The sequence below is a fragment of the Centrocercus urophasianus genome, unplaced genomic scaffold, assembly GCF_019232065.1.
Source record: "Centrocercus urophasianus isolate 14NV4802_14NV808 unplaced genomic scaffold, USGS_Curo_1.0 seq_10, whole genome shotgun sequence".
Classification (NCBI taxonomy): domain Eukaryota; kingdom Metazoa; phylum Chordata; class Aves; order Galliformes; family Phasianidae; genus Centrocercus; species Centrocercus urophasianus.
The window spans coordinates 61,793,622-61,818,972 of NW_024884142.1; the positions used below are offsets into that span (position 1 = coordinate 61,793,622).

The 25,351-nt window shown below is 38.8% G+C and overlaps 1 protein-coding gene across 3 annotated transcripts; it reads right to left on the bottom strand.

Annotated features, from left to right (window-relative positions):
• Positions 1 to 2,424: 2,424 nt before the first annotated feature.
• Positions 2,425 to 24,875, bottom strand: RNASET2 (ribonuclease T2). Of its 3 annotated transcripts, none has more exons than XM_042813091.1 (10): positions 24,772 to 24,874; positions 20,623 to 20,727; positions 18,959 to 19,025; positions 15,399 to 15,454; positions 14,446 to 14,503; positions 13,503 to 13,573; positions 10,202 to 10,315; positions 8,066 to 8,111; positions 7,794 to 7,868; positions 2,425 to 5,780 (listed from the first exon to the last, which is right to left on the bottom strand). In XM_042813091.1, exons 2-10 carry the CDS (start codon positions 20,709 to 20,711, stop codon positions 5,529 to 5,531), a joined length of 828 nt encoding a protein of 275 aa, XP_042669025.1. In that variant the 5' UTR covers positions 20,712 to 20,727; positions 24,772 to 24,874; the 3' UTR covers positions 2,425 to 5,528. The 3 variants fall into 3 exon arrangements, with proteins under 3 accessions (XP_042669025.1, XP_042669042.1, XP_042669033.1); XM_042813108.1 differs by having other exon boundaries at positions 24,704 to 24,801; XM_042813099.1 differs by lacking the exon at positions 7,794 to 7,868 and having other exon boundaries at positions 24,772 to 24,875.
• Positions 24,876 to 25,351: the final 476 nt, after the last annotated feature.

Sequence of the window (25,351 nt, forward strand, 5' to 3'; positions counted from 1 at the left end):
GACATGTCCCCAATCATCCCGGGAAGGAGCCAGGTTTAGGGCTGGTCTTCTGTTGCTCGTACCAGGGTTTCAGTGGCACTGCAGAGACCAGATTCCCTCCAAAAGTTGAGGTATTTTTAAAATTCAGACTGTAATGATATGTCCAGACCTATGGGTGATGAAATGCCCCTTTGCATAGAATGAATGCATGGAAGTCTGCCTTCATTTCCATGGGACTTAAAACTGCAACCAGATTTCAAGCTGCTTACACAGGAACAGCAGCAGAGCTGAGTAAGAAAACAGATACTACGATTTCCCTGTTTTCCCATCTGCCCAGACGGACAACACCAACTGTGCCATGTTTCTGTTTAAGTAATTACAGATCTCCCAGACTGTTAATTGAGCATAACCATCTTTTAGATTAATTATTTTTTTCTTATACATTACTCTTGGTCAGATGTGAGTGTAACAGCAAACCTGCTAATCAAACAAAAATGTCAAATAACAGGTGCCAAAGGGATAGGTGTGGAGGTACAGAATGTTTTGTGTTCATCATCTAGTTTCAACCCCCAATCCTTTATAATGAATAACAGATTAAAAGTTATCCATCAATCTGTCTACCCTCCTCAGGTCCCTCAGTGATCCCTCAGATATCCCAGTGATATTTTGCATGCATTTTGTCCATGAGAGTTGACATTTTTTCTGCTGCAATATCTGAGTCTTCATGAATGGTTTGGCTATTGCCTGAGATCAAAGAGCACGGTTGGTCTTTCCCTGAGGATAACGAAGGGAATATAAGAGAAAACAAAATGATTTTCTGGAGATAAGTTTGTGTCTTGGCGCTATTTCACTATGGCAATCGTGCATTAGATCTCAGAAGTGACAGTGACAGACTGCTCACTGAAGGCCCTGCAAATTGTGCAAATGAAGTCTCTTAAGAAATATGGAGTTGGGAGGGTAACTGGGGTAGCGCCAGCTGTGCTCTCCGTGCAGGACACCTGCACCATCAGCCTGAATATCTGTGTGCCTCGGAAATGAGTGCTGTTCCTGCTTCACCTGTCAATTCATCAGCCTCCTTCAAAAATGCATGCCTCAGGCACCTGGTAAATATCTGAGAATCTCTGCATTGTTTTGAGCATGAATGTGTAACAGCTGGCACTGAGAACTGACAGCACAAAAAGTTCGGAGAGACAACTTCATGATCGTAGCTTAACCCATGGAATGAGAGAGGTGGACCTGTGGAAAGTCAATCAGGTGGAAGGGAAGCACTAGTGATGGGTCAGCTCTTCCTATCCCAGGAAGCACTGTGCCTCTGCTGGAGCACAGACAACTCCCTCACCTGCAGCAGGGACCTGCAGGGGAAGAGGTCTCTCCCCAGCACTGACAGTGGCGAGTTTTGCTCAGCAGTGCTATGCAGAAGTAATCCAATGGCGCGTACCCACTGGGATGCATCAGGCTTGTTTATGGAGGTGGTAATTATTACATGGTAATTGCTGCTCTCGCTAATTTTGTTTGGGCTTCTCTTTGATTTGCATGTAGAGCACAGGTTCCTAATTGTGTGAGTTACAGAAAATTCCGTGGTGAATAATCTGTCCTTCTCCTGCATCAGGCCTCACTGAGCCTGTACACCAGAACTTGTTATCTCCAAAGCACAAGTAACCGAAACCCCTTCAGAAAAGCATTATTTATGTATATCAAGTCTGGGTGGCATAACACAATTGTGTATAGCAAGGAATCCTCACCTGCAGGGAAAGAAGGCATGAGATGAGCCTCATCAAGGAAGCTGCCCGAGTAGCAAGGCAGCCCAAACTCAGGAAAAATATACCGTTCCTTACCACTGATTGCTCCATTACTGGGAAAGTGACTATCAAAGTCCTGACATTTTCCCCTGCATCATCAGGCAGCAATAACGTTAGTGGCGCCGCTAACCTTCTGTAGCCTTTACTTAATGGTGATCAAAGCCAGATCGAAGCAGAGCAAAACTGCCTGAAGCACATCCACACCAGAGCTGAGTGGTCTGAATACAAAAGGACTTCTCAAAAGCTGCCGTCTCCACTGCCAAAGCCAGCAACTGCTTTGCTGTTGCAGGCACTTGTGTTGTCCACATTTGTAGGCCCCACAGCCCTGCTGCTGGGATGTGATGGGGCCCTACTTTGTTCTGACAGACAGCAAGGGCCAGCTGAGGCAGGAATCTGTGCTGGAGCAATAGAGAGAACAGGAACTGACCATGAAAAGGAGAGAGCCTGTGCTGACCTACACACCATGGAATACTTACACATTGTGCATAAGAGCAGACAGACAACCGGTATAAAAAAGCTAAATCCCTTTGTGGAGCTGACTAGTGTTTTAAAGCACTGAGACTGCACAAACAACTTCCCTGTTGAGATTTAGTTAAATTAGTTTAATGATGCAGAAAAAAATAAAACTCATCTTCCTCAGGATGTGTTCAGTTTTCAAGGCTGGCAGATTTTATTTTGGTTAAGGAAGTAAGCACCACTTTTCAGAACTGAAAGCAATTCCTGAGATTCCCAACATACCTTTGTTTACCTCTTGTACTTAAATTGTATTAGTAAAACACTTAGAATTGCACACAACCTGATGAAAAGCAATTGCCAAGGTTGGTAATTGGCTGCGAGTCATTGATAGGGATAGCCATAATCTTTGGTCTGAACTGGTGCTACCATTCATTCATCTGCTCTTTCGGTTGTCTTTAGGGAATCCTTTGTACAGATCTCTGAAGTTGCTTGCATAAGTCAGCCAATTGTTTTTCAAAAGCCTTCCCATCATCCTAGAAGTTACACAAGTGGGATTATCAATACCAAGTCACAGTGGTTGCATATTGTTAATATATAAGCTGAAAAACTAAATGTATTGGACAAAGGCCTGGATGTCCCTGCTGGAGCAGGATTGGACCAGATACACCCAGGGGGTCCCTCCCAGCCTCAGCCATGCTGAGATTCTGTCTCTGATTTATTTTTAGTTCATCTTGACTTAACCCTCATCAATCACTTTCTCATTTAGTAGCAGGATTCTTGTTCAGCGTACTGCTGGCTGTGCAGCCTCCCTTTTTCCTCTCCCATTTCAGATGATACAGGTTATCCTCTAAGTTCTGGAACTTGGCAGCTCCTTCACATTGCTTGCATTTGAGCAGAAGGCCGAAAAGTATATGGAAGCTGCACTGTCTGCTCTGCAGAGGTCAATAGCTTTGATTTGTCTTGATCTGCTGACCATTTTGCAAGAATCAGCTTGAACGTGTAGCATCACACTATAAAGGCTGTGTCTATGCTACTTCCTTCTGAAGCTGGTATTTGCAGCTGTGGTCTGCAATATGTAACTAATGCATTACATGTGAACTATGGAGATTTTGTACATAATATATTTTGTCTCCCTAGGCATTATTTGAAGATATAAAGGAAAACAACTTACACTACAATTAAAAAAAAAAAAAAAAAAAAAAAAAAATCAGGCTATTGACTCAAGCTTCCATTAAGCCTGTACAAGAACCAGCAACACTCCCATTGTTTCTATTTGAGCTTTTCCTCAGCTGTGAAGAAGAATTAAAATAACCAGCAGCCCCAGCAACCATTCATCTGACAGCAGTGTACTATTACAGATTTTATATCTTTTTTCTCATGTTACCCTTGCTCCCAAGATGACAACATCTACAGATTTTGAGAAGTCAGTTGTTCTAATTGAGAACTGTGTTCATAATTAAGCTGTATTGGTGTTCTTAATTGCAAACAGATGTGATATATCATGTACAATGCATACACAAACATATACATATACAGAAGTTTTATAGTGTGCTCTTTACTGTTCTTACAAGAACATTACACAATTATTAAAGTCAACCCCAGAGAAAATACTGGACCATCACAGCACTCCCTGAAAAATGGCCAAAAATACCAATGCACAACAGGTAATTTCTGGTCTTTGAATCACCTTCCACTCAGAAACATGTGCAAAGTTCTCACTGAATCAAGAGCAGGATTCATCCTGTTACACTTCAAAAAAGATGTAAAGGTGAATTTCAGCCAAACAAAAGTCACTGGAAAAAAAAAAAAAAAAAAAACACCACTCTCAAATTTAACAATCACACAGCCCTTGAAATTAGTTAACCCATAAACACTAATGTACTTAAAACAGCAGTGAGCTTATATGGCTTTACAACAAGTACCACATACTCCATCCTCTGCCTTTTCCCTTCTGAATTCGACATTTTTGATGTCAAAGATCAATTTTGAGTATTTCCACTACAACAATAATGGTGTAGGGAAAAAGAATAAAAGGATAACTTTTTTTTTAGTTTTGACTTTAAAGGCTGTATAACATACTCCAGATCTGTTACATTCCTTGACACAGGAAGGAAAGAAGTTGGAAAGAAAAACCCATGCTTTACTGAAGTGTTGACATGCTAAAATGCAGATCATACCCCATCTCATGTATTAAAAAAAAAAAAAAAAAAATTCAAATTTCTAGAGAGGACTTGAACCCTCCCTTTTCTAGAGAGGACTTGGAAAAAAAAATACAACCACAGTACTCTGGAATGGCAAGGTAACCGCCTTAAAGGAGAGGTACAGGGACAAGCCAAGTAAATACAAATGGTTTCTAAACCTAAAAGATAACATAAATTTGTCCTTAACAATGCTTTTACCATTTTTGCAGTAATACACTTCTCTAACAGATGGTTCTTTGAGTCCTAATTGCCTTTCAAAGACAATTTGAGACACTTGCATCACCATAGCACTGCGTAAAGGATCTCATCTAAATCAGTCTTACTTGGAAGCATGCAACTTTGTGGCATGTTATTGTTATGGGATTAATTGCTAATTGTTCAAATTTGTTAAACATTAAGAATATTTCTAGAGTCTAATATTATTTTCCTATAAAAGCAGACAATTTAAAACCAGTCACTCTTCATGATGGTATTAGTCACTGGGCCAAAATCAACCTATGAACAGGTGAGGCTGCAAGTACAATCTCAGGGTTCTTTTAGCAGATGCCAATAAGTATATTTGTTAAAAGGTTGTCATTTTTGGGCACCTGTAATCTGAGTGAGGAAAGGTTTAATGCTACAGTGCTTCTGGAGAACATATTTACACAAAGCAGACAGACCTCATTTTCTTCCATTTTACAATATTCTCTTCAATAAATTGTCATCTCAAGTTGATAAGCATCTTTTGAAAACAAAGAATAACTTAGCTACCCTGAGTCACTGCCAAAAAAACATGTGGCTGAAGTGGCAGATTGAACTGCAAATGAAACTAAGTCGTCACAGCTTATTTGAACACTGATTCAAATTATAAAATAAGCCAAGAAGTACAGACAGAGCTCTAAATTAGATTCTGATTTCATCTGTACCAGACCAGCAATTCAAGACTTCAGCCTACATAGCTGGTATTACAATGCAAATGATTTTCTTTTACAATGGCCAAAGCATTTTTTTTTTTTTTTGGTTTTTTTCCCCAAGCAGAAGTGCCCTCAGAACACCTGATACAGGCAAGGTTTTGTAATATTGCTAAGTCAAAATTGCTTTCCAAGGTATGACTTTAAGGGATTGTTGTCATTAACTTGTTTTGTTGAAGAAGTTTTTTCAAGCTCTTGAGGCTCCATTTGTGATCTTGGACTTGTGAAGGATAATAGACTGGGAGAGTGTCATTGCAGACAGATAACTCCTCTGTCACAAGCTGCAAGCTGCTGTGCATTTGGCTGGATTCACCCTTTGGCTCTGTGCAGTTCCTCAGCTTCAATTCCTTGGTGAAGCAGAATTCAATCTGACCCAGTGTTTGTGCTTTTTCACTCTAGAAACATAAGAGATAAGATCAGCTTGCTACAAAGAAGAAAATAAACCATTTTGTCAAATATACTGCCTTACCTATTGAATACAGCAGTGCTTGCTTGCACAGTTACCTTTGTAAAAATGTGAAGGAGACAAGTACTGGAAGCATCCACTACAAACATCTTATAGAACACACTTGTAGGCAAGTAAACACATTCCAGTACTTTAATTCACTAACAGTTTGGGGAATGCGCATAACTAGTAAGACTTATTAAGAAATATCATGGCAGATTATCTTACTGTTTAGTAAACTGGCCCAGTACACAGAAGCCGCTCATCTTAGCAATGAGCTCTGGTTGAACTCTGAGCATATTAAAAAAATATGTCTGACCCAAAAGGCACCTTCCACCAACTCTTTTACAGAAGGATGGGAACTGAACCAAAGAAAGCTCTCCAAAAAGAGAGAAAAAAACACCTTGGATTTACAGAAGTTTTTACTGAAGAGAATACCAAAGTAGGCTGCCAGGATTGGTGGAAACATCACTTTCGGACTGCAGAACAGGCTAAAATAACCCACAGTGGGCATTAAAGAAATAATTCTTTGCTATAGGAATGGAGATTGGCAAAGTCACAGAGGATGCACACACAAAGTATATGTGGATAAAAGACCTGTTATGAAACCCTTAAGAATGAACAGAAGTGACTGCATCCCTCTGTAAAGCCACATTCAACTCATATTCCTTTGTTGCTTAGAGTAACAAAAATACATTTAAAAATAATTTTAACATTAAATTCTTTTTCACATGAAGCAACTTCTAAGAATCTCAGGGCACTACTAAAGCAAATGAGCTGACAGCATAAGAGCTATTAAACTCCATCAGCAACTGTATCTTGGGAAGTTTTCATAAAACTGCTCTCTGTGTGTGGGCCATAACTCTAGCAAGTGTGGTAAACTATTTTTATTGAGCCGAAATAATAAGATCCACAGAAGAGGAAGAACTATCTTGTATGGATTTCTGTTGTTGCTGGATTTTTTTTTTTGTGGCTTTTTGGTGTGTTTGTTTTTTAAAGTAGAGTCACCTTAGAGGAAACAAATTGACAACTACGCAGCCTATCCATATATTGTTCAGACTACTACTTCACTCCTCCGAAAGCATTCTTAGTTCAGATAATGAGAACAAGTACTTTATGCTACAGCAAAGCCTATGTACTACATTCTTTGCTGTATTGCAATTCACAGTACAATCTTGGCAAGGAAAAACACAAAGAAATGGAAACATTAGACCACAATAGCTCTAAAGGAAGAACTGAACCTATGACCATCAAAACACCTTCATATCTCTTCAGATAGGGGCTTTTGAGAACAAAGCTCAGAAACGAGCCTTTAAACTGCTTTATTTCTGAATGGTTCTGTATAGCGAATAACTTCAAGCAAAACATAAACCATTCACAGTGAATTAAAGACTGCTTTTAATGGACAGTACCCCTGTCAAGGGCAATGCATTAACTAGCTCCTTTCAGCTCATTCTTACTGGGTCTGCTGATTTGTTATATGGCAGTTATGCTTCAGCAACAGCAGGAGAAAGTACTCATATAAAGTTTACCTCTAGTCTAATGAGTACAGCATTCTGTAAGAGGTGCCTGTAGAAAGTTTAAGGCAAATAGGGCTTAAAAACCCACAACTCCCAGTGTCTGAGTACCTACACTAAGAACAAAGCTATGGCATGAAGAATGGACACTTCCCTCCATTAACAATATTTCTGTGTTAAGAAATGGATATATATCAACAGTAACATAAGCTGAGCTCAGTGGTGCCAGGATGCAGGTAATGTTTTTGTGAACTCAATTCTAGGAACTGAGCAACACCCAATTTCCAAGGAGCTGCACGCACAAGGAACACTCCGTGCTTTGCTATGCTGCAGATTTTTCACTATTTTTACTCTCTTAAATTTTTGATAAAAATGTGTTTGTTCGGATGTTATTATTTTTGGGCTTTTGTGTGGTTGTGTTTGGTTTTATCTATTTATTTTGTTACCTCTTCTGGAGGAAGACATTGGATCTTTGGTGTAACACCATAAAGTTTTGTAAGCACTTCCTTTATATCAGCCATCTGAAAAATTTAAAAGCTTGTAAAAATTACTAAGTCACTACCACATTTTCCAACAGTAAGTTTGAAAAAAGTTTAAGACGAAGCACAACTTTAAATATAACACATGCAATTAAAGATCATTTACTCTCTAGAAATAATTTGACTTTTGCTGGAAGTATACACATGTGATGCTGCATTTATAAAAGGTCCTTTCTTACCTGGTAGTATGTACTGCCTGGCTTTATCCCAGCTTTCAGGAGAAAACTAAAGGAAAGACAAAACATTTCCATGGTTCTTGTATAGAAATATAACTTCACAAGCATTAGTAAATTAATAATGTCAGTGACAACTTAAAATTATGTTGAACAAGGAAAACTTGTCTTCCATCCTTTGCCAGGCCAAGGGAAGGTGTCCTTTTCTTAAAAGCAACTTCCCATTAACTAAGCAGGGTCAGCAAGAACCCACTGTTATACTTTACTCTGAGAAGCCAGGAGAGAGACAAGCCTTCAGAAAACAAACAAAAAAGACCATGTTACTATCATTTGCTGGATCTCCAGATTGCACTGCTGAGAGCTAACATGGCACCGTTCCCTTACATCAAGGGCACACTGACTCGTGTGCTCTGGCCACTAGGACACAGAATCTGGATCAACACTGATGTCAGGTTACTTACAAAGTGATTTTTAGAAATGTTTTGATGTTTTTTTTTTTTTTTTTTTTTTTTTTTAAACAGGACAGCTGTTCATATAAGAGCAACAAGGTAATTCTCAACAACTTTTGGCTTAAACACACTTTCCTTTAGATTCAGTCCTGAGTGAAGTTCACACTTTCAGTTGCTAGCAAACCTCAGGACCCAACAGGTGCTGAGCCTTAGAATACCAGCTTCTTTGCTTCTTCAGCAGTACATGGAAATGTTCAGCATCTCTTTGGATGATGAGCGCTAATAATGCTTAGCCCTTCCAAGGTCAAGTTTTGCACGAGGGAGATCTTGCCCAACTGTGTAAGGATCTACTTGCTAATGAAAACACAATGTTCTATCATCATTTTACAGGAGCCTGTATGATATCCTCTTAATATTAAAGATCTTTTTAAGGGAACTCGTAATCATTCTAACACTACTTTTCCCTCCTAAAAGCATATATGAAGTAATGAGAACATTAGCAATCATTTTCCAGCAAAGATGAAATTAATTATGTGGGTGCTTTGTTCCCTCCCTCAGTGAGGAGTATGCTATGAGCAATTAACTTCAAGATGTTACAATCTGAATTTTTTTTTCACTACACATGCTGATTTAGAGCCATAGTCGGTCACTGTGCCATCTGTAAGATGTTCTAGTCACACAGCTACTTAGGCATTTGGTTTATCAGTTACTGTTAGTTTTAACATTAAATACAACATGCGCTGTGCTTAGAAAAGCATGATTAAGTTTTACACGACACCTGCAAAAACATGAGTGGGATGAAAAAAAGATTTCCTTTGTGCATATGCAAAGTAAATAAGACTATTAAACAGATTGCTTGAACAAGACGCTCAGAAAATATGAACCAGATTTTTTTTTTTTTAAATACATATACATTTCTAAATACAAAAGGAGAATTTTTCTCATCTCCCAGATAAAGTCTTCCAACACAAAGAGGTGTTTCATGATCAACAAGCCCAAGTTAAATGTTTTCCCATCCATAATAAGCATTGACCAGGGTAGGACTTTTGATATTCATTTGTAGCTGTGATATGTTCATACAGTGCTTGGACAAGTTCCAACACTTCTATCAAGGTAGTGTATCTACAATTGCCAGTGTTTGGAACCATTAGGAGAAATCAGTTCTTAGGACAAAGCAAGAATGTCAGATGGAGGTTACTTCTGAAAGGAAAGCTGAGAGCTGTACACACCAACTGAAGACTGCACTTCTGGACAGCCTTCCTTGCTGTTATTTTTCAGCACCTTCCCAGGATGTTCTGCACAAGTTTGTCTGCAGCTTGCCTTCCCCTCTGAGCATAAAAACTGTATTTCCTAAACACAACCAAGTGTTTAGTATCAGTACAACTCAGAGATCTGGAGCTTTTGACACTTGATTTAGAAGTTAAAGTCTCACAGTTTTTGTTAGTGAGATACAGCTGATACAGCTTCTCAAAGTTTAACAGCTTGTGTTAGAAGGTGACTATGAAACGAAGCACGCTGCCTTACAAGACTGAAATGACCAGAGACATGTTTCTCAAAGCAGAAAACCCCTCTTCTACACTCCAGTACTAAAAGTTATTTATGCCTGAGATTTTTAGACTCTTTTCTTAAATTAGATCTTAAATTCATAGAAACTGTCTGAAGTAAAAGCAGACCAGAGAGTTCATTAACATACCCATTAAGGTTAACATGCTGGTAGAGTTCCAGGGTTTTACTAAAATATTTCTTCTGAGAATCTAGAATCGGAAGTGAGGCTGCACAAGTGCCATGCTTCTCCCACTCGTGTTTCCTATAGGAAGAAACCAAAATTCAAGTCCTATAAAACATTATTTACAGCAACACTTATTTCTTTTAGAGGAAGCACTTTTCAAGAGCTTTTGAACCTGTAAGGATAGTGAGAGAAAAGCTAAAGCCCCTCATCGTGGTTTGTAACATCAGGCTAAGGAAGAATTCTTCTGGACGGTAAGCCACATTAGAAATGTATAAATGAGCTGTCCTCAACATTGGCAGCTGCAAGAGAAAAAGTTTTCAAATAAAAGTAAGAGATGCAAAAGAGAAAGGAAATGATGGTACAGTGGCTTAGACAATAGCGTGGACTTGAGACATTCCAGATTAGTATTGTGTTTTGCTATACGTTATGTATATGAATTTGTCTTAAAGTCAGTAATGGTTCTGCTCTCTACCTGTTTCTTTTCACATAATTTCATTTTTGCAGCACAGTGACATTGAAAAAAAAAAAACCATGATGCAGATATAGCTAACTCTGACCATTCAGCACAGGCATGTGAAGTGTTTAAGTGGAAGAGAGTTAAACAAGTTGCAGGAAAAAAAAGGAATGATAAACCATTTGTTTAGAAATTCAAAGAACATCTCATAATGCTATTCACTGAGACTTATCCTTCACATAGGCCACAATTAGACAAGGTCCTTGTGCTGAGCCTTAGCTGGGTGGCACATGGATACAGAACATGGCCACCTGCATTTGTGAAGGTCATCCTCCCTTCCGTACCTCCTCATACTCATAAGATAAGCAGTATCACAGAGAACATGTTAGCCATCAACAACTTTAACATTGTTTTCTTCGTAGGACACAAGTACTTCCACAGTACTTGGGGGTACAGCATTAGACTGGGTTCCACAATATAATTTGTCCTTCTTCACCATTTTCTTGATGGTGCTCTTAAGATACAAATACCACACTGACATACCTAACAGTTAAGTTCTACAAACGGAGTCTTAAGTGGCAGCAAAAACACAAAGGAATGAAATTGATAAACTCTCCTATGTGATAAAAAAAAAAAAAAAATGCTAAACATTAAGATTTTTAAAAATATAACAAGGACAGAGCTCCCCAAGCTCAGTATCTGAGATATGCAGCCCACAACACTGGGCACATGTCAGGTGAGTCCAAGAACTGCAGAAATCACCCAGCTTGAAAACTGGTAAGAACCCACATCTGCAAGAACTGCCCACAGGATGTTTAAGATGAGGGATACCCACCTGCCCTGGGGAAGCACAGATCCCTTCCACTATGCTGATCCTGAAGGGAATTCTCTTGACTTAGAAATTTTTATTTTGTTCAAAAAATGTCTAAAACTTCCCCAAGAAGTGGGTTTTCAGATAGTAAATTTTGAGAGGCAAAGTATACATCCTGTTACAAGGCATTCTATTGTATCCTATTCACACTACTTTGTAACAAAGGCCACAGTTCACTAGTAAACAAGGTGAACAAAGATGCACAGTTATTCTTACAGAGGCATCTACAGCCATTCTTTAATCCCCCTGAAGAATCTTTATCTCCTCCTTTAAGCCAGAAATAACTAAGAGGTAAGTACAGGAAGAAACACAGTAAGCAATTAGGGCAGTCTTGGAAAAACCCCAATATGATATGCTAAGATACTTAACCATTTTGCTTGTCGCTGCTTCTGTTCCTTACCTAAGGTGCCTTCAAGTCTACAATGAAAAATCTTAATTTTATTTTCAGATTCTCATTTCAGTCATTTATTTTATACTAGACATTTAAAAAAAAATTGAAGTGAACACTATTTTAACTGAATTAAGACATACAGCAAGGTCTTACTGGCCTCCAACCAGCTTAACACTTGCGTTTACAAAATCTGCGATTAGAATTGCCAATTAAAGTGTGCTTGTTACCTTACTGAGAGGGAGTGAATTACTCTGTCAATCAAAATACTAGTTACAGTGTTCTAACTTAACTTTCAGATTATTTTTATACTAATGATAACAAGAGATAAACACTGTTTGCTAGCCTCAAACAGAAACAAAAAAGACTTTATATCTGTTCATACCTGCTGCCTATTAAGGTATCTGTGTTAGAACAGGTGAGCATTCAGGACATGGGAGGGAATAGATTGAGGACACATTTTTCTTATGCCCTTAACAGTTTAACTTGGCATAAATTTGTGATGCCATTGAAATAGACAGCCATACTCTCCCCAGCACAGCACAAGGAGAAGAGTACAGAGAAGCACGATCACTTTTCTGGAGGGACAGTTTTGACATTCAGACTGATGTAAGACACTTCTAAGACCATTTTAAGACTTGGAGGACAAAGATCTTCTGTAGAGTGAGGACATTAAAAGAGACTCCCATTCCCTTCAAAGATCTGCCCTAGTGACTCAGAGAGGAAGTAATCTAAACGAAAGTCCCAGAGGTAATTACAGTTGAAAAAAGCAGGAGGCAGCAGCATTTAAAGCTACGTCTATCTGATGTTATTATCTTCACAGTAGATCAGGCAGAAACAAATCACATCAAATTGCCAGTGATTTTAGTTTAATAATACATTCAAACTACTGAAGTCTGTGCAGCCTCAAACATCTATACTGCTCTTCAGTCCATGCACCTGGTGATATAAAAGCAAAGAGGAACCAGAAAAGAAGGAAAATACGCATAGTAACATTGTCAGGAGAGATCAAAGTCTCCTTCTCCCTTCCCTTATGCCAAGTAGGTTGATCTCTAAACAAACGCTGAGTTGGTCTGATTTTAAGCTGCTAGGAAAGTAAATAGAAGTCTGAAGAGAAATGGCTAGGACCACCCAATGCAAATTATTTTTCCATTTCCACTCTCTGTTCAGAAATATCAAAAGGAAAGCAGAGAAGCTAGCGAGGAAATGATCCAAAAACTGCTCTTGCAGCTAGTTCTGACATCCCTACAACACAACCACAGTGCAAGATTTAAATATCAGCTGCAGATGCATCTCTTCCCTGTATAAAAAGGGAACAAACATTCTACTGCTCACTTTTAGTAAGGTTTGCTTCAAAACCTTTGCCTTAGCTCCCTCTTCAGAACCTGCTATATTAAGAAAACTGAGGGGGAGGTTTACATGTACCACTTTCAGCGGTTTCCTGGATGCTGCCTCTCATGCATAACACCTTCCCTGAAAGATAATTAACTCAGATTGACTTTTTTCCATAAAATAATATCCAAAGTTGTTGTTTAGTTTTGTCTGTACTCACCAGAAGTGGGTGCGATTCAGAGATGAATGAATCACATCAGGCCAATAGCGTCTCATGTCTGACATAAGATCCTACGAAATAACACAGTTTCTTAATAAACTTACCTGCTGAGTTTAAAAGCTATTTCTAACAAAATCAACATAAATGGGTATTTTCTTCTAAAACTGAGGCCTTATCTTTCAGCATCACTGAGAAACTTCATCTGCAGAAAAAGAAAAGAGGTCCTTTCTCCTACTTATTCTTGAAATGCTGTTGGAGGTAGTAATGGGCAGATGCAAATACCTTAGTAACATCCAAATACATTAGTACAGACTAGTAAGATTTTCTTTCAGCTGTTCCTTCAGAAATTGCTCAACCACAGAGCTTCTCATCATCACATGATCAAGTTCCCCACTCCTATGTAGAAAACATCTGGAAGAGGCTGCGGAGTCTTTCTCCTTGAAGATACACCAAGGCTGCCTAGACAAACTGCAGTAGGTGTCTCTGCTTGAGCAAGGTGGGGTTGCACCTCATGCTCTTTAGAGATCCCTTCTAACCTGTTCTGTAACTCAGATGTAGATATTTTTAATAAATTAACACATTTAAAAAAAAACACAACAAAAAAAAATCATGACCTGACTGTAACCTCTTTTTCATAAATACTGGTTATCATTGGAAATTCAGTGCCTATTTTCCCTCGATGTTTTCTTGCTACAGAGGAAGTGGCTTAACAAGTTCAACCACATGTCCACAAAACCAGGTATGAACAGCTGCTACTGATCACATGCACTGTCACTTCAAGCAGTATCAGAAGCACTTGATCAACTGCTGGAGTCATACCTCTCAGCAAACTACAATCACAGATTTGTTTTGAGCTACACATTTTGCACATAAGAAGCACAAAAACACTGAGCTGTTTGGATGACGCCTTTTTGTTTGTATGTTTGTTTTTTTAAATAAATACCTTAATCTCTGTGACGTTGAAATGCCACGTCCTATTACATTCTTCACCTTTGTCAGGCCTAAAGAAGCAAAATCAAAGTGAAAAAAGATATTAGCTATTACTAAAGCTGGGAGATATCATAGTCTCAATTTTAAATATGTATGAGAGATTATAGTTATAAACTTGCAAAATACAAATTGTCCATCAGCATTTATGAAGTTTTGTAAGTAAAAATCCAGTACATTAATTATGGCTAAAACATTTCCCATGTAGAGGCTCTTAATTAGGCCCTACAATTCATCACAATGTGTAATAATGTACAGAGGAAGTACTGATACAGGAACTGTCTTGTTAGAATTGTGCACATCAGGCCACTGATAACACTGAGCTCCCCAACCACTGCATTAAGCGACAATTGAGCAAGTATTATCAGACAGTCATTGGAAATCTATATTTAATGCTGTTCATCCTCCCAGGACATGCGGTTTACTAACTTTCCATAGAGAATATTTCCATGTATTTGTCATGAAAACCTAATTGCTGTCATTGACACCAATGTTACGTAGTTGATTCCTTTGAAGTAAATTAGTTTTTTCCAGACTTCCACAATATTTGTGCTCAGTTAAGATATTTACATGCTGTCACGAGTCACTAACGAAATCTTTGTACTCAGGAAGAAAGAGGGGAAGCCATTACTTCCCTTTCTCTTTGAGAACAGTGGTGATTTTATAAAGACAAATGTAAACAAGATGCTCACATGAAAAGATTTCTGTAGCTCAGTGACTCACAGGATATACAGGAAAACACATCAGTTTTATATCAGAGCAGATTTTGAATTTCCAATGAAAGAAAGGCTTTTTTTGAAGCAATCATAAAACAGAATGGCATTGAAAAAAAAAAAAAAAAAAGCCCTAAACATTTTGGTATGAAAATTTTTCTTTCCAGATTGAAATTAAAACAATCTACAACGATACCACAGCCCATGAATTGTCCAGTAGTCTGGAGGGTCTTGACAATCATTAGCACTCATCTGTAGAAAACAAAAATACAAAATATTTGTTATATGTGACCAGAGATAATAGCTTAGAACAAGAAACAAAGCACATTCACTGGTGGCCCAAAGCACTAGAGATACAAGAGATTCTGCTTGTTCAAATCAGTGATTCCAGGTACATGAAGCTGTGATAGTTGCCTGTTGACCACAGCTGAAGTTTTGAAACAGACCAAGAGAACACCAGGGTATCCCCACAGGCAGCAGTAACAGAAGACAAAAGGACAGATTCTGAGCTAATAGGAAGAGCCATGCTAAATGAATGAGTTAGCCCTACATTTATCCTATATTGTAGGTGGCATTTTTCATTATTTTTCTTATCACCAGATCCTTCTAAGAGGTGCAAAGCCATCAAAAAAAATATAAACATAAGCTGCAATACTGGACAAGCACACAACCATCTTTAAAAGTCCAGGAGTAGCCTTGTTAGTATAATGAAAAGGAAAAACACTAAGAGTAGATAAAAGAAAAAAGTACTTTCTAATTATTTTACTTGAAATAAGCATTCTTAAGCTATTTTTGAGTAAAGGGAAGAGAGCGAAGAGCAAAGATAATGTACATTCCTACCAAGGTTTCCAGTCAAGATTTTTGCTAATACAGGAGAAATACTCTACACATTAGCTATTATTTAGAGCTGAATACATATTTCTGAGCACAAATAAAAAGTTTTTACAGTCATTTTGTGATGTATGAAATGACCATGCTTTCCCTGATTACCCTGCTTAATAATTAGGTCTCTCTTTGGTAAACAATTTTCTTTAATAACAACCTCCTCAGATTTTCTTCCTCCAAAATATTATCTTTTCAGCTCTGCGTTGCCCATTCTGCCTTAATTACGCCACAAATGCCTTTCACGTGACGCAGAAGCAGAAGTGGAGTATAGAGAAACACAGAAACAGATCTGTAATCTCACTAATTGCCTTCTACATGCCACAAGCCAGCAGCAGCAAAACTGTAGGCTATGCAGGACTTTCTTACAAACACACGCTGGAAACATTAATGAGACTGCTCCTGTCCAAACAAGCTTTGAGGAGTTGAAAGAGCTCAGCTAACCAGCCCAAGATGCAGGAAGTTAATGACCAGTGACTAAACATCCCCTGAAAAGGAGACTGACAGATAACAATCTTGCTCAGCTGGGCACAAGAACAGCACAGTTGTGCTCCTTATCCAATTTTTAAACCACAGTTCCCAAATGCCACTGCATTTTTCAGTTCAATTTAGCTGACACAACCAGGGCTTCTGCTCAGACCCAGGACTTGTGCTGTTTCCTATCTGAAATAGCATTCTGAGGTCAGAAGGAAAGCTAAAGAGTCAAACTGTGGCCAGACAGCCAACATTTTAAGTCTCCCAAGACCAAACTGGGTGCCCCAAGTAACTCAGAACAGCTGAGTGACAGAGCACCGAAAGTCAACAGCTTATTTCCAGCAAGTAAAAGCCTCTTCAAGCTGCACAGCGCTGAAACACAGCAGACTGAAGAGATGAATAAAGATCTGGCATCATTTTACCTTTAGGTCTGTGAAACACCTGCAATTGCTCTCCCTAATCATGGTGCTAACCCAGCTAGCAGTTTCTCCTACACATTTCCCAAAGTTGGTGTTGCACTGCAGGCCTGCAGCATAGTGTGCCCACTGCCACCTGTAACACATTTGGTCACACGCTGCGCTCGTCAGATGGCTTCTTCACCCTCCTCTCTAGTTCTGACCATGGTAATTTTCCAATTTTTTTTAAAATCAATATTGTAAAATGGGAAAACACCAGCATGTTTATAGTAAAAGAGATCACAGCAGGGTTTAGTATCCATTTCTTCATTTTTCCTATTCTATCCAGAACAGGAACCAAATTGCATAGATACTTGCATCAGATTTTCTCTATTTCACAAGGGAAAAACCCACAAAAGTTATTCATTTTTTACAATCTCCAAGATGAAAAAGCTGCAATCATAACATTTACCTTCATAAGTTCTCGAATTAAAGATGTGTCCAACTCCACAAAAAGGGAGGGCAAGCCCCCTTATTTTCCCTTCTGCAGCTCCTACTTCCATCTAACAAAATTCACACTGATTTCTGAACAGAAAATTTAAGTTGAGCCTTACCACAGCATTTTTCTAAAACAGTACTTTCCAGCTTAATTGTGCAGAACACACTCAGTATTAAAACAAGAGCTGAGCACAGTTACGTACAGATTAAAGCACAGGAAGAGCTGAGAGAGGTACATTCACAAATTTTTGGTATGATGGACCACGTCCACTACATTTGCAAAAAAAAAAAAAAAAAAAAAAAAAGGCCTTGCAGGACTTCAAATACCTGAAACATTTTCCACACACAAATATACAGAATAGGTAGGCATTAAGATGCACACGTGTCAAGAACACACTATGTACTGAAGCCCTCACCTGTAATCAAATTCCTTTGCACAAGATACATCAACTCATAAGTGCTTGCACAACATACTGTAACAAAGCAGTTTTTAACTTAAACAATAACACACTTGCAGTTTACTCTGCCCAGCTATCATTTTTCCTTTTGACATCATGTCAGCAGTTTTAACTTAACACAGCAATCACATCTAAATAACTGAAGATGCAGAATAATCTATTTCTTCACATTCAAAACTGAATTTGGGAACCTCCCAAGTTAACATACAATCTGAACAAAAAAGAAAGCACTTATAGGAGTAGAGTTGGTATCTCCCTTTTTCCAATGACTCAGGGAGGTGAAACTAGACAAAAATGTTGTTTCATATGATTTTAACTTCAGTTTTCTGATCTCCCTCAAAAAAAAAAGTAAACAACCAACTTACTGGCCACTCCTTGGTCTCAGCTAAATACAGCTAAGTTTTTGTATTAGTATCTCCCCCACACATTTATCATAAGCATATCCCATTCTCCACAGAAGTTTTTGACAGCAAGTTTTGCTGTTACTACTTTTATACAGGATTTTCAGCAGGGCAGGGTTCTTTTTTTTTTTTTTTTTTTTTTGTTTCCATCCCCCAAATACAGAAATGCTCAAAGACACTTGCCATAACAACTTCATACAGGGCCCCCTTTTTCCAGATAGAATTTGTATTTGATGAGTTACCAAAACTTTGAAGCCAACATTTTAAAGCTAAACCTCAATATACAAGACAGTTCAAGTGCTAACCAGCTGTCTTCAGGCAGACAAAGCATGGAAGTCTGCTTACACAGTCTAGCAAAAGTACAAGGTTAAGTTGAGGACTAACAAAACACGTGACAAGCAATTAAGGCTTAGTGTACAGCACATCCCACATTAACTACTACATTTGAAGTGCACACACCACAATCCATCATGCTTAGTGGTACCCCAGAGTATAGAAAAAATCGCAGAAGTTGCACTAAGATCAGCCAGTACCTTTATTAAAATGCAAGTATGCAAACTCAATGGGCTTTACTAATTCTCTTTTCAAAGATTTATTGTCTAAGGTTCCCTTTGTCCAGATAAAAGAGGAAAAAAAAACAAATCTCACCTTGCATACAGTCACTGGCCAGTGGTGAGCAAGATACAGCTTTTTCCAGGTGTGAGAATGGCTATCACTGTAGAAAGAAGAACAAAACTATTTTTTCCTCAAGTATTTTAAGAACACCACCTCCAGCCAGGAGCACAGTACCAGCAATTCACAGAGGTTACATGCTGACTTCAGTGCTGTATAACTTCTACTGCAATATTTAACACTCCAAACACTGTAGGATCAAACAGTAACAAATTACATAAAAGCAACATATTTAGAAACCTCACTGTTAAACACATCTGCATACTAGCTTGATAAGCTTCCCATTTATTAAGATAAAGAGGATAGGTTTTGCTTCACATTTTGGAAAATATCCACTGGCAAGCTTTTACAGCACCAGCAAAAAAAGATACTTGCTTAGGACATTATTAATCTTGTAATTCTGATTGATGTTTTCAACTGAAAAGAAAGTATACAGCCTTGGAAATGTAAGTACTCCTCTGAAAAACAAACTACAGATAACCACAAACAATGCAGTTGATGCTGCGAGAGGTGTAATTTCATCCAAGTGTCACCATGCTGTCAGACAACACAAAACTTAGAACTAAAAAAATTAAGAATTACAAGAAGTAACATACAGTAAGCATTTCTGAGGTTCATTGTTTTACACACAAACACTACATTTTTTTAAGTACTTAACTATATAATTTCAAAACATTTTAAAAGTTAACAAGTTGTGACACTACTATGTTTACCTAGGGAAGATCTTTAGAAGGAATACTATCACTTTCTTTCACAAAAACACTTGTGTTTCAAAGCTTCTTGATAAAGAGGTACATAATTTAGAGAGACTTAAGTACTACCTGAATCCTACATGAAGAAAAAAAGTTTACAAGCTTTGTTTAAAAAGTGATGGAAGGGTAAATCATATTTTAGACGCTTTTACAGAAGATTCTTTTTTTCCAGTAAATCTAAATTGACACCCTGGCTAAACACCTCTTGCTTCAGACATTACAAGATATAAAAAGCTATCAAGCAACTACGCTACATAATAAAACCTCAAGTGAAAAAAAAAAAAAAAGACAACAGTGCAATCTGCACAAGCTGATAGCATTACAAGCAGAACTGTCAAAATAAATTGTTATTCCCTGGAAGCTAACATCCATATCTCCTTTGCTTATACATTCTAAGGGTGCTATAGAAAAAGTTCCATGAGAAAGCTATTTCTCAGCTCCAGTAGAGATGCTCTCACATTACATCACTTGCCGGTTTTTTTTCCTCTGGTTTTGTGAGTTCATAATAGCCACATTTTCTCTTATGCATTCACATGCATGTGTGGTTTTACACAATTTATCTAAATAGCTCCAGAAAAAAATCAGACATAGCACCACTGAAAGTTATTAATACTTTTATCTAGTCTTCACTACTACAGAGGAAACCTGAATAAAACAATTCCCTAACACTGTAGAATATTAACTTCCCTACACAAATTAAAAAAAAATGTCCTAGCTTAGAAAAATAAATATCATCTTTCACCTGTAATTAAAATAACCGAGCTTCTGAGATGAAACATAGCAAAGTAGTTCTCATAAAACACCTTCTGGCTAATGACAGATAAGAACAATGATTTAGATTATTTAAGCAGTAGCTTTTTGAGTCACTTGTTTTAAATCACAGCTTACCTCTGAGGGAATTTATCTGAAGTACACCAACAACACAGTGCCATAGAAAAACAACCCAATATCCAATAGTGCAATTTAGCAGGCTTCATCTTGCTAATCAAGTAGCTGTAAAAGAAAGAGAAAGCATTAAAAGGAGAAATTTGTTACTTTTCTATTGTTCTACATCAGAAGTGTAGAAACAGAAAAACACAAGTACCTTAAGAACAGAACACAACATAAATTGTGTTTAAAAAAATGCTATAGATCTACTGTGAGATTAAGATTAGGGTCTCTTTTAATGCTGTGCTAGACCTCCCAGCTTATACAATAATTTCCATGTAATATTTTTTTTAAAACTTGTATATAATACAAATAGAGCCACTCTTCAATTAACAGGGATACTTATGGTCTCTATACCAGAACATAATCAACTCACATTCTCAGAATAACTCATTAAAGAAACTCTGAAGCTAACATCAAACATTCACATTGGATTACCCAAGGCTGACGTTAGAAAACCAAAGGAAATGATGTATGATGTTCAAGAACGCAATTTCCTGTAAATAAAGACAGGCTACTGTAAAGCTATAATCAGATAATAATAGCAGAAGAGCAAAGCCTTTGGATACAGCAAATGAGAACAAGCCCCAACACAACAGCCATGGATACAGAAATAAGAAAAAGAATTACTTATCTTTACACAGCCTCAAGGAGACAGAGAACTCCAGCAAGAGACACCCTCACCTCCACTGCCAACACCTAAATGAGGTCTGGGAAGGGGTAGATCATGGCTCCACCCCTTCTGGTCACTCAGGTACATTGCATGCACCTGAGCTCCCCTAGGTTGGCCCTGCCTTCCCACCAGGTGCTCAATCACTGCTTCAGGCTGTAATTTAGTGTTTTCATTACAGCTACTAAACTGAAGTTAAAGAAAATTGCTGCTTAAAAACAAATTGGTGCCTGTTCTTGTTATAAACCTTTAAGAGCCTCTACAAAAACATGTACCTGCCTGGTTTATTTACTGCACTGTAAACCCTAACAATCAGGAGGAAAAAAAAAAAACAAATTCCACCAACAGGTGACTTTAAAATTGCACAGGTCAAAAAACTCAACTGCCTCCTGCACAGACACTTCTTAGGTACTGAAAATAGAAGCATACACATGTATTTACATGCAATTATTAACATTTCATTGAACTTCCTTTCCAACTTCCTTATTTTCACAGCCCTACAAGCTGCATGAAAAGAAGATACTCATTGCGTAGCCTATGACCCCCTTCCAAGATCTCTCACTATACGAGTGATATCTCTTTTTCTATGAAGAATTTTAAATTACTCCTCTGTTAAAATGGTCAACCCATTACGACATTCAGTTTGGCTATCATAACTGACTTCAGGACATTCAAATCCACAGCTCTTTATAAGAAAGAAGCCATTTCTCCACTGTTACCCAGGGGCTCTGGACCAAGTTATGGTCCAATATTTGCACTCCTGCAAACATTTGTGGCAGAGCTCACCCATAATTTCATCTACTGCTATTTTCAGCTAACAACCAAGCAAGCAGGACTTTATCTATCTGCATGACAGTTACTCAAGTTGAAACACTGAGAGACAAGATTTCTTCACATAAGGCTCAGCTTTGCCTTCAGAAATAGTGTTTGTCAGCCAACACAAACTGCGAAGACAACAATGTTGCATGCTGTCATCAGAAAGGCTACACTGTGGAAAAGACTATCCTAAGTAGATTGCAAAAGATATAAACTAACAAGCATTATAGCATTTATTTTGCAAACTGGAATGACTTAAGAAGACGGACACAAAGAAATGGAATTTTTACAGACTTATGTGCAAAAAAAGCATAAAAGTCATAATCTCCTTTTCTCATTTGAGCCCTACAATTAGTCAAATAATGACCAGAGAGGTGGCCTCAAAAGTCCTATTATCAGATCGTCTGAATGCTCCAGTTTCTTTTGCACACTGCCCTGCCCCCTAAAAATGGAACATAGGGACAAAAGGGCCCTACATTTTTACATATAAAAAAGATATTTTTTTTACTGATAAGCAATACACAACCTGAGGCTTTGACCTGGAAGACCCTAGCAGAAACTGGAAAGAAAACAATGCAGTTATGACGACAGATCGATTTATTCTAGTTCATCTCTTAGCCTATTGAGAGTGGGAGGTGAAATGTGTGTCAGCCTCACCTAAAGTATGCAGCCTGAGGAAATACACATCCAAACTATAACTGTAATAACAAATGAGGTTCACATTTTAATGAAAGTTTGCTTTTGTTTACTAAATTATACTGGATTATTAATTCCACATGTAAAATAAAAGATTAACAAGTCTTATACTAATTACATACACTCATTGAAGGGAACAAAGAGAGATTTTGCATTATGAAAGCTAATTATACAAATTCATAATATTCAAAAGGATTGTTATTAAGGCGACCTACAGTTTCAAAATGAAACATACTCAGATGCATAAAGTCACTATTTGAAACTTCAGCCTATTGACTCATTTACACCACAGATAAAACTGCAGGTAATATGAATAGCTTCACGATGATTCCTGGTTTACTCGATCTGGATACCAACACAGAGTGCATACTAGCAACTGAGTCAGGACAAGTCCACTTCCAGTTATATGTGCACTGTCCAACAGCAATAACAAAATTAACTGCCCACAGTTATCAAGGGCCAGGGAGAATCTGGCTTTGTAACTCCAGTGGAAATGCTATATCAGGGCTTCAAACTGATTGACCACCTGGTACGAAGGTGGGGCAAACCCAGGGGAGCTCAGGTGCATGCAATGTACCTGAATGACCAGAAGGGGTGGAGTCAGGATCCACCCCTTCCCAGACCCAATTTAAGGCTTGGCAAAGGAGGAAGGCCATTTAAGGAAGAGCAAAGATGTCTTTTGGGAGGTCCCTATGTACTTGAGACTTCCTGAAGGTAAGAAACTTCTTTCTATTATTTTTGTGCCTATGGTTGCTGTATTTGAGTGAATCCTTACTTGCTACAGTTTAGGACCTTGCTATTCTATTGTTATAACTGTACTTTGTATTGCATGAAGAATCTTCAGCACGCTTATTGTTGTTTAAGTTCTAATGCAGTATGTTGCAGGTACTGGGCATACTTCTTTTAGACAATAGCTACTAATTACCTTTATTTTAGTCTCTTTTTTTTTGTTTCTAACAACTAGCTTGTCAAACAAAGCTCACGTGAAAGCTTCCTGGTTTACATGTAGGTCAGCCTTATAGACTCAGAGAAGAAGCTACAGAAATTATTTAAGGTATTTGTTGACAGACTTGCATTGTTAACAACAAAGCTCACAACCAATTTAGTGTGGCCAGCAGTAGCCAGAAAATAGGGCACTTTTCTGGCACCCAGAAGCACTGAAAGGAGCGTCCAGGCTCAATGTAACTTCAAACAAGGGAATGAGCACTACCCTACCGCAACAAGTTAGACAGCCCAGTTACTAAGCTGGGAGTCAGAAGCATTAATTTCATTTCTAGCAATGCTCCTGGCTCAAACAGGGTTTATATCCCAGCATTCTCCTGGCTAACTATTCCTTCACATGACACACTATAGCCACTATCAAAGCAGGCCTCTTCTCCTCCCTCTCACATGACCCAGCCTAAGGCAGCCCTGGTGTAGGGCATGTTCAGGAGTAGCTCTGATCTGTTCCCCCCTGACCAACTTCCTGGGGAAGTCCTAAGCAAGGCAGTGCTGTGCCTTCCTCATACAGTAACCAATGCACTTCTACTGCTGTGCTGAACGATTTAACTTCTTGGCTGCTCCTGAGGAACAACCATCACCCTTTGTTACAGGTGCAGTTCAGAGAAAACTAGCACTGCAGAGATCTCATGGGGATGACTCCAGGTGACGGGAGGATACCAAAACTGATGCCCAAGTGCTACCTACACAGTTCTTCCAACTCTGGGTAATGCTACTACTTCTTTAGCAGCCCTTTAACTTGCTCTATAGGGAGCCGAAGGAATAAAGCCCGAGAACTGGCCCAACGTCCCTGACTCCAGCCCAGCTCCTTGCAAACAGTCACGCAGGTTAAAGAGAGAGGAAAACGCCTACGCGGGATACCTCGTGCAGGCCCTTCTCCCGAGACGCGGCGATATTGCACACGCAGGAGGCTGCAACCGCTCCCTTACCTGCCGCTCCGCAGCGCGGGTCGCACGGCCCGGCCCGCAGCAGGGTGGGGGCTGAGAATAGGGGCACGGCGCAGCGCCCGCTTCCCTACCGCGGCTCGCACTTCCGCCCGGCGGCACAGCTGAGTGCTGGGCTGCGCAGCGGGGAGGAGCCTTCGGGAGCCTGCTGAGGCCTCTGTTGCTTGTTAGCCTGCGTTTACAGCAAGCCGTCGAGTAAAGCGAGTGCAGTGAGGGAGCGCTGACGCACGGGTTTGTGTATGCTTCCTCAAAATAATGGGGGAAGTTTGAAACGATAGCGTTCTTGTTTGGAAACAACAGGCAGCTTTTGAAGAGGAGAGAACACAAAGAAGTGAATCATTGAGCATCCCAGACCACGCTTGGCTCTCATTTTCTCTGTGTTGTGACAAACCATAAGATTGACTCCAACACCTGCCTGTCTGCTGATATGTGAATCACAAATGCCAAGTGGTATTATTAATTACTACTGTGTGCTTCTGAACTACGGGGGAGTTATTGCAACCACCCTCCATAAATGCACTTGAGAAACATGTGGGCAAATCTGCTTCCACAGACAAAGCAGTAT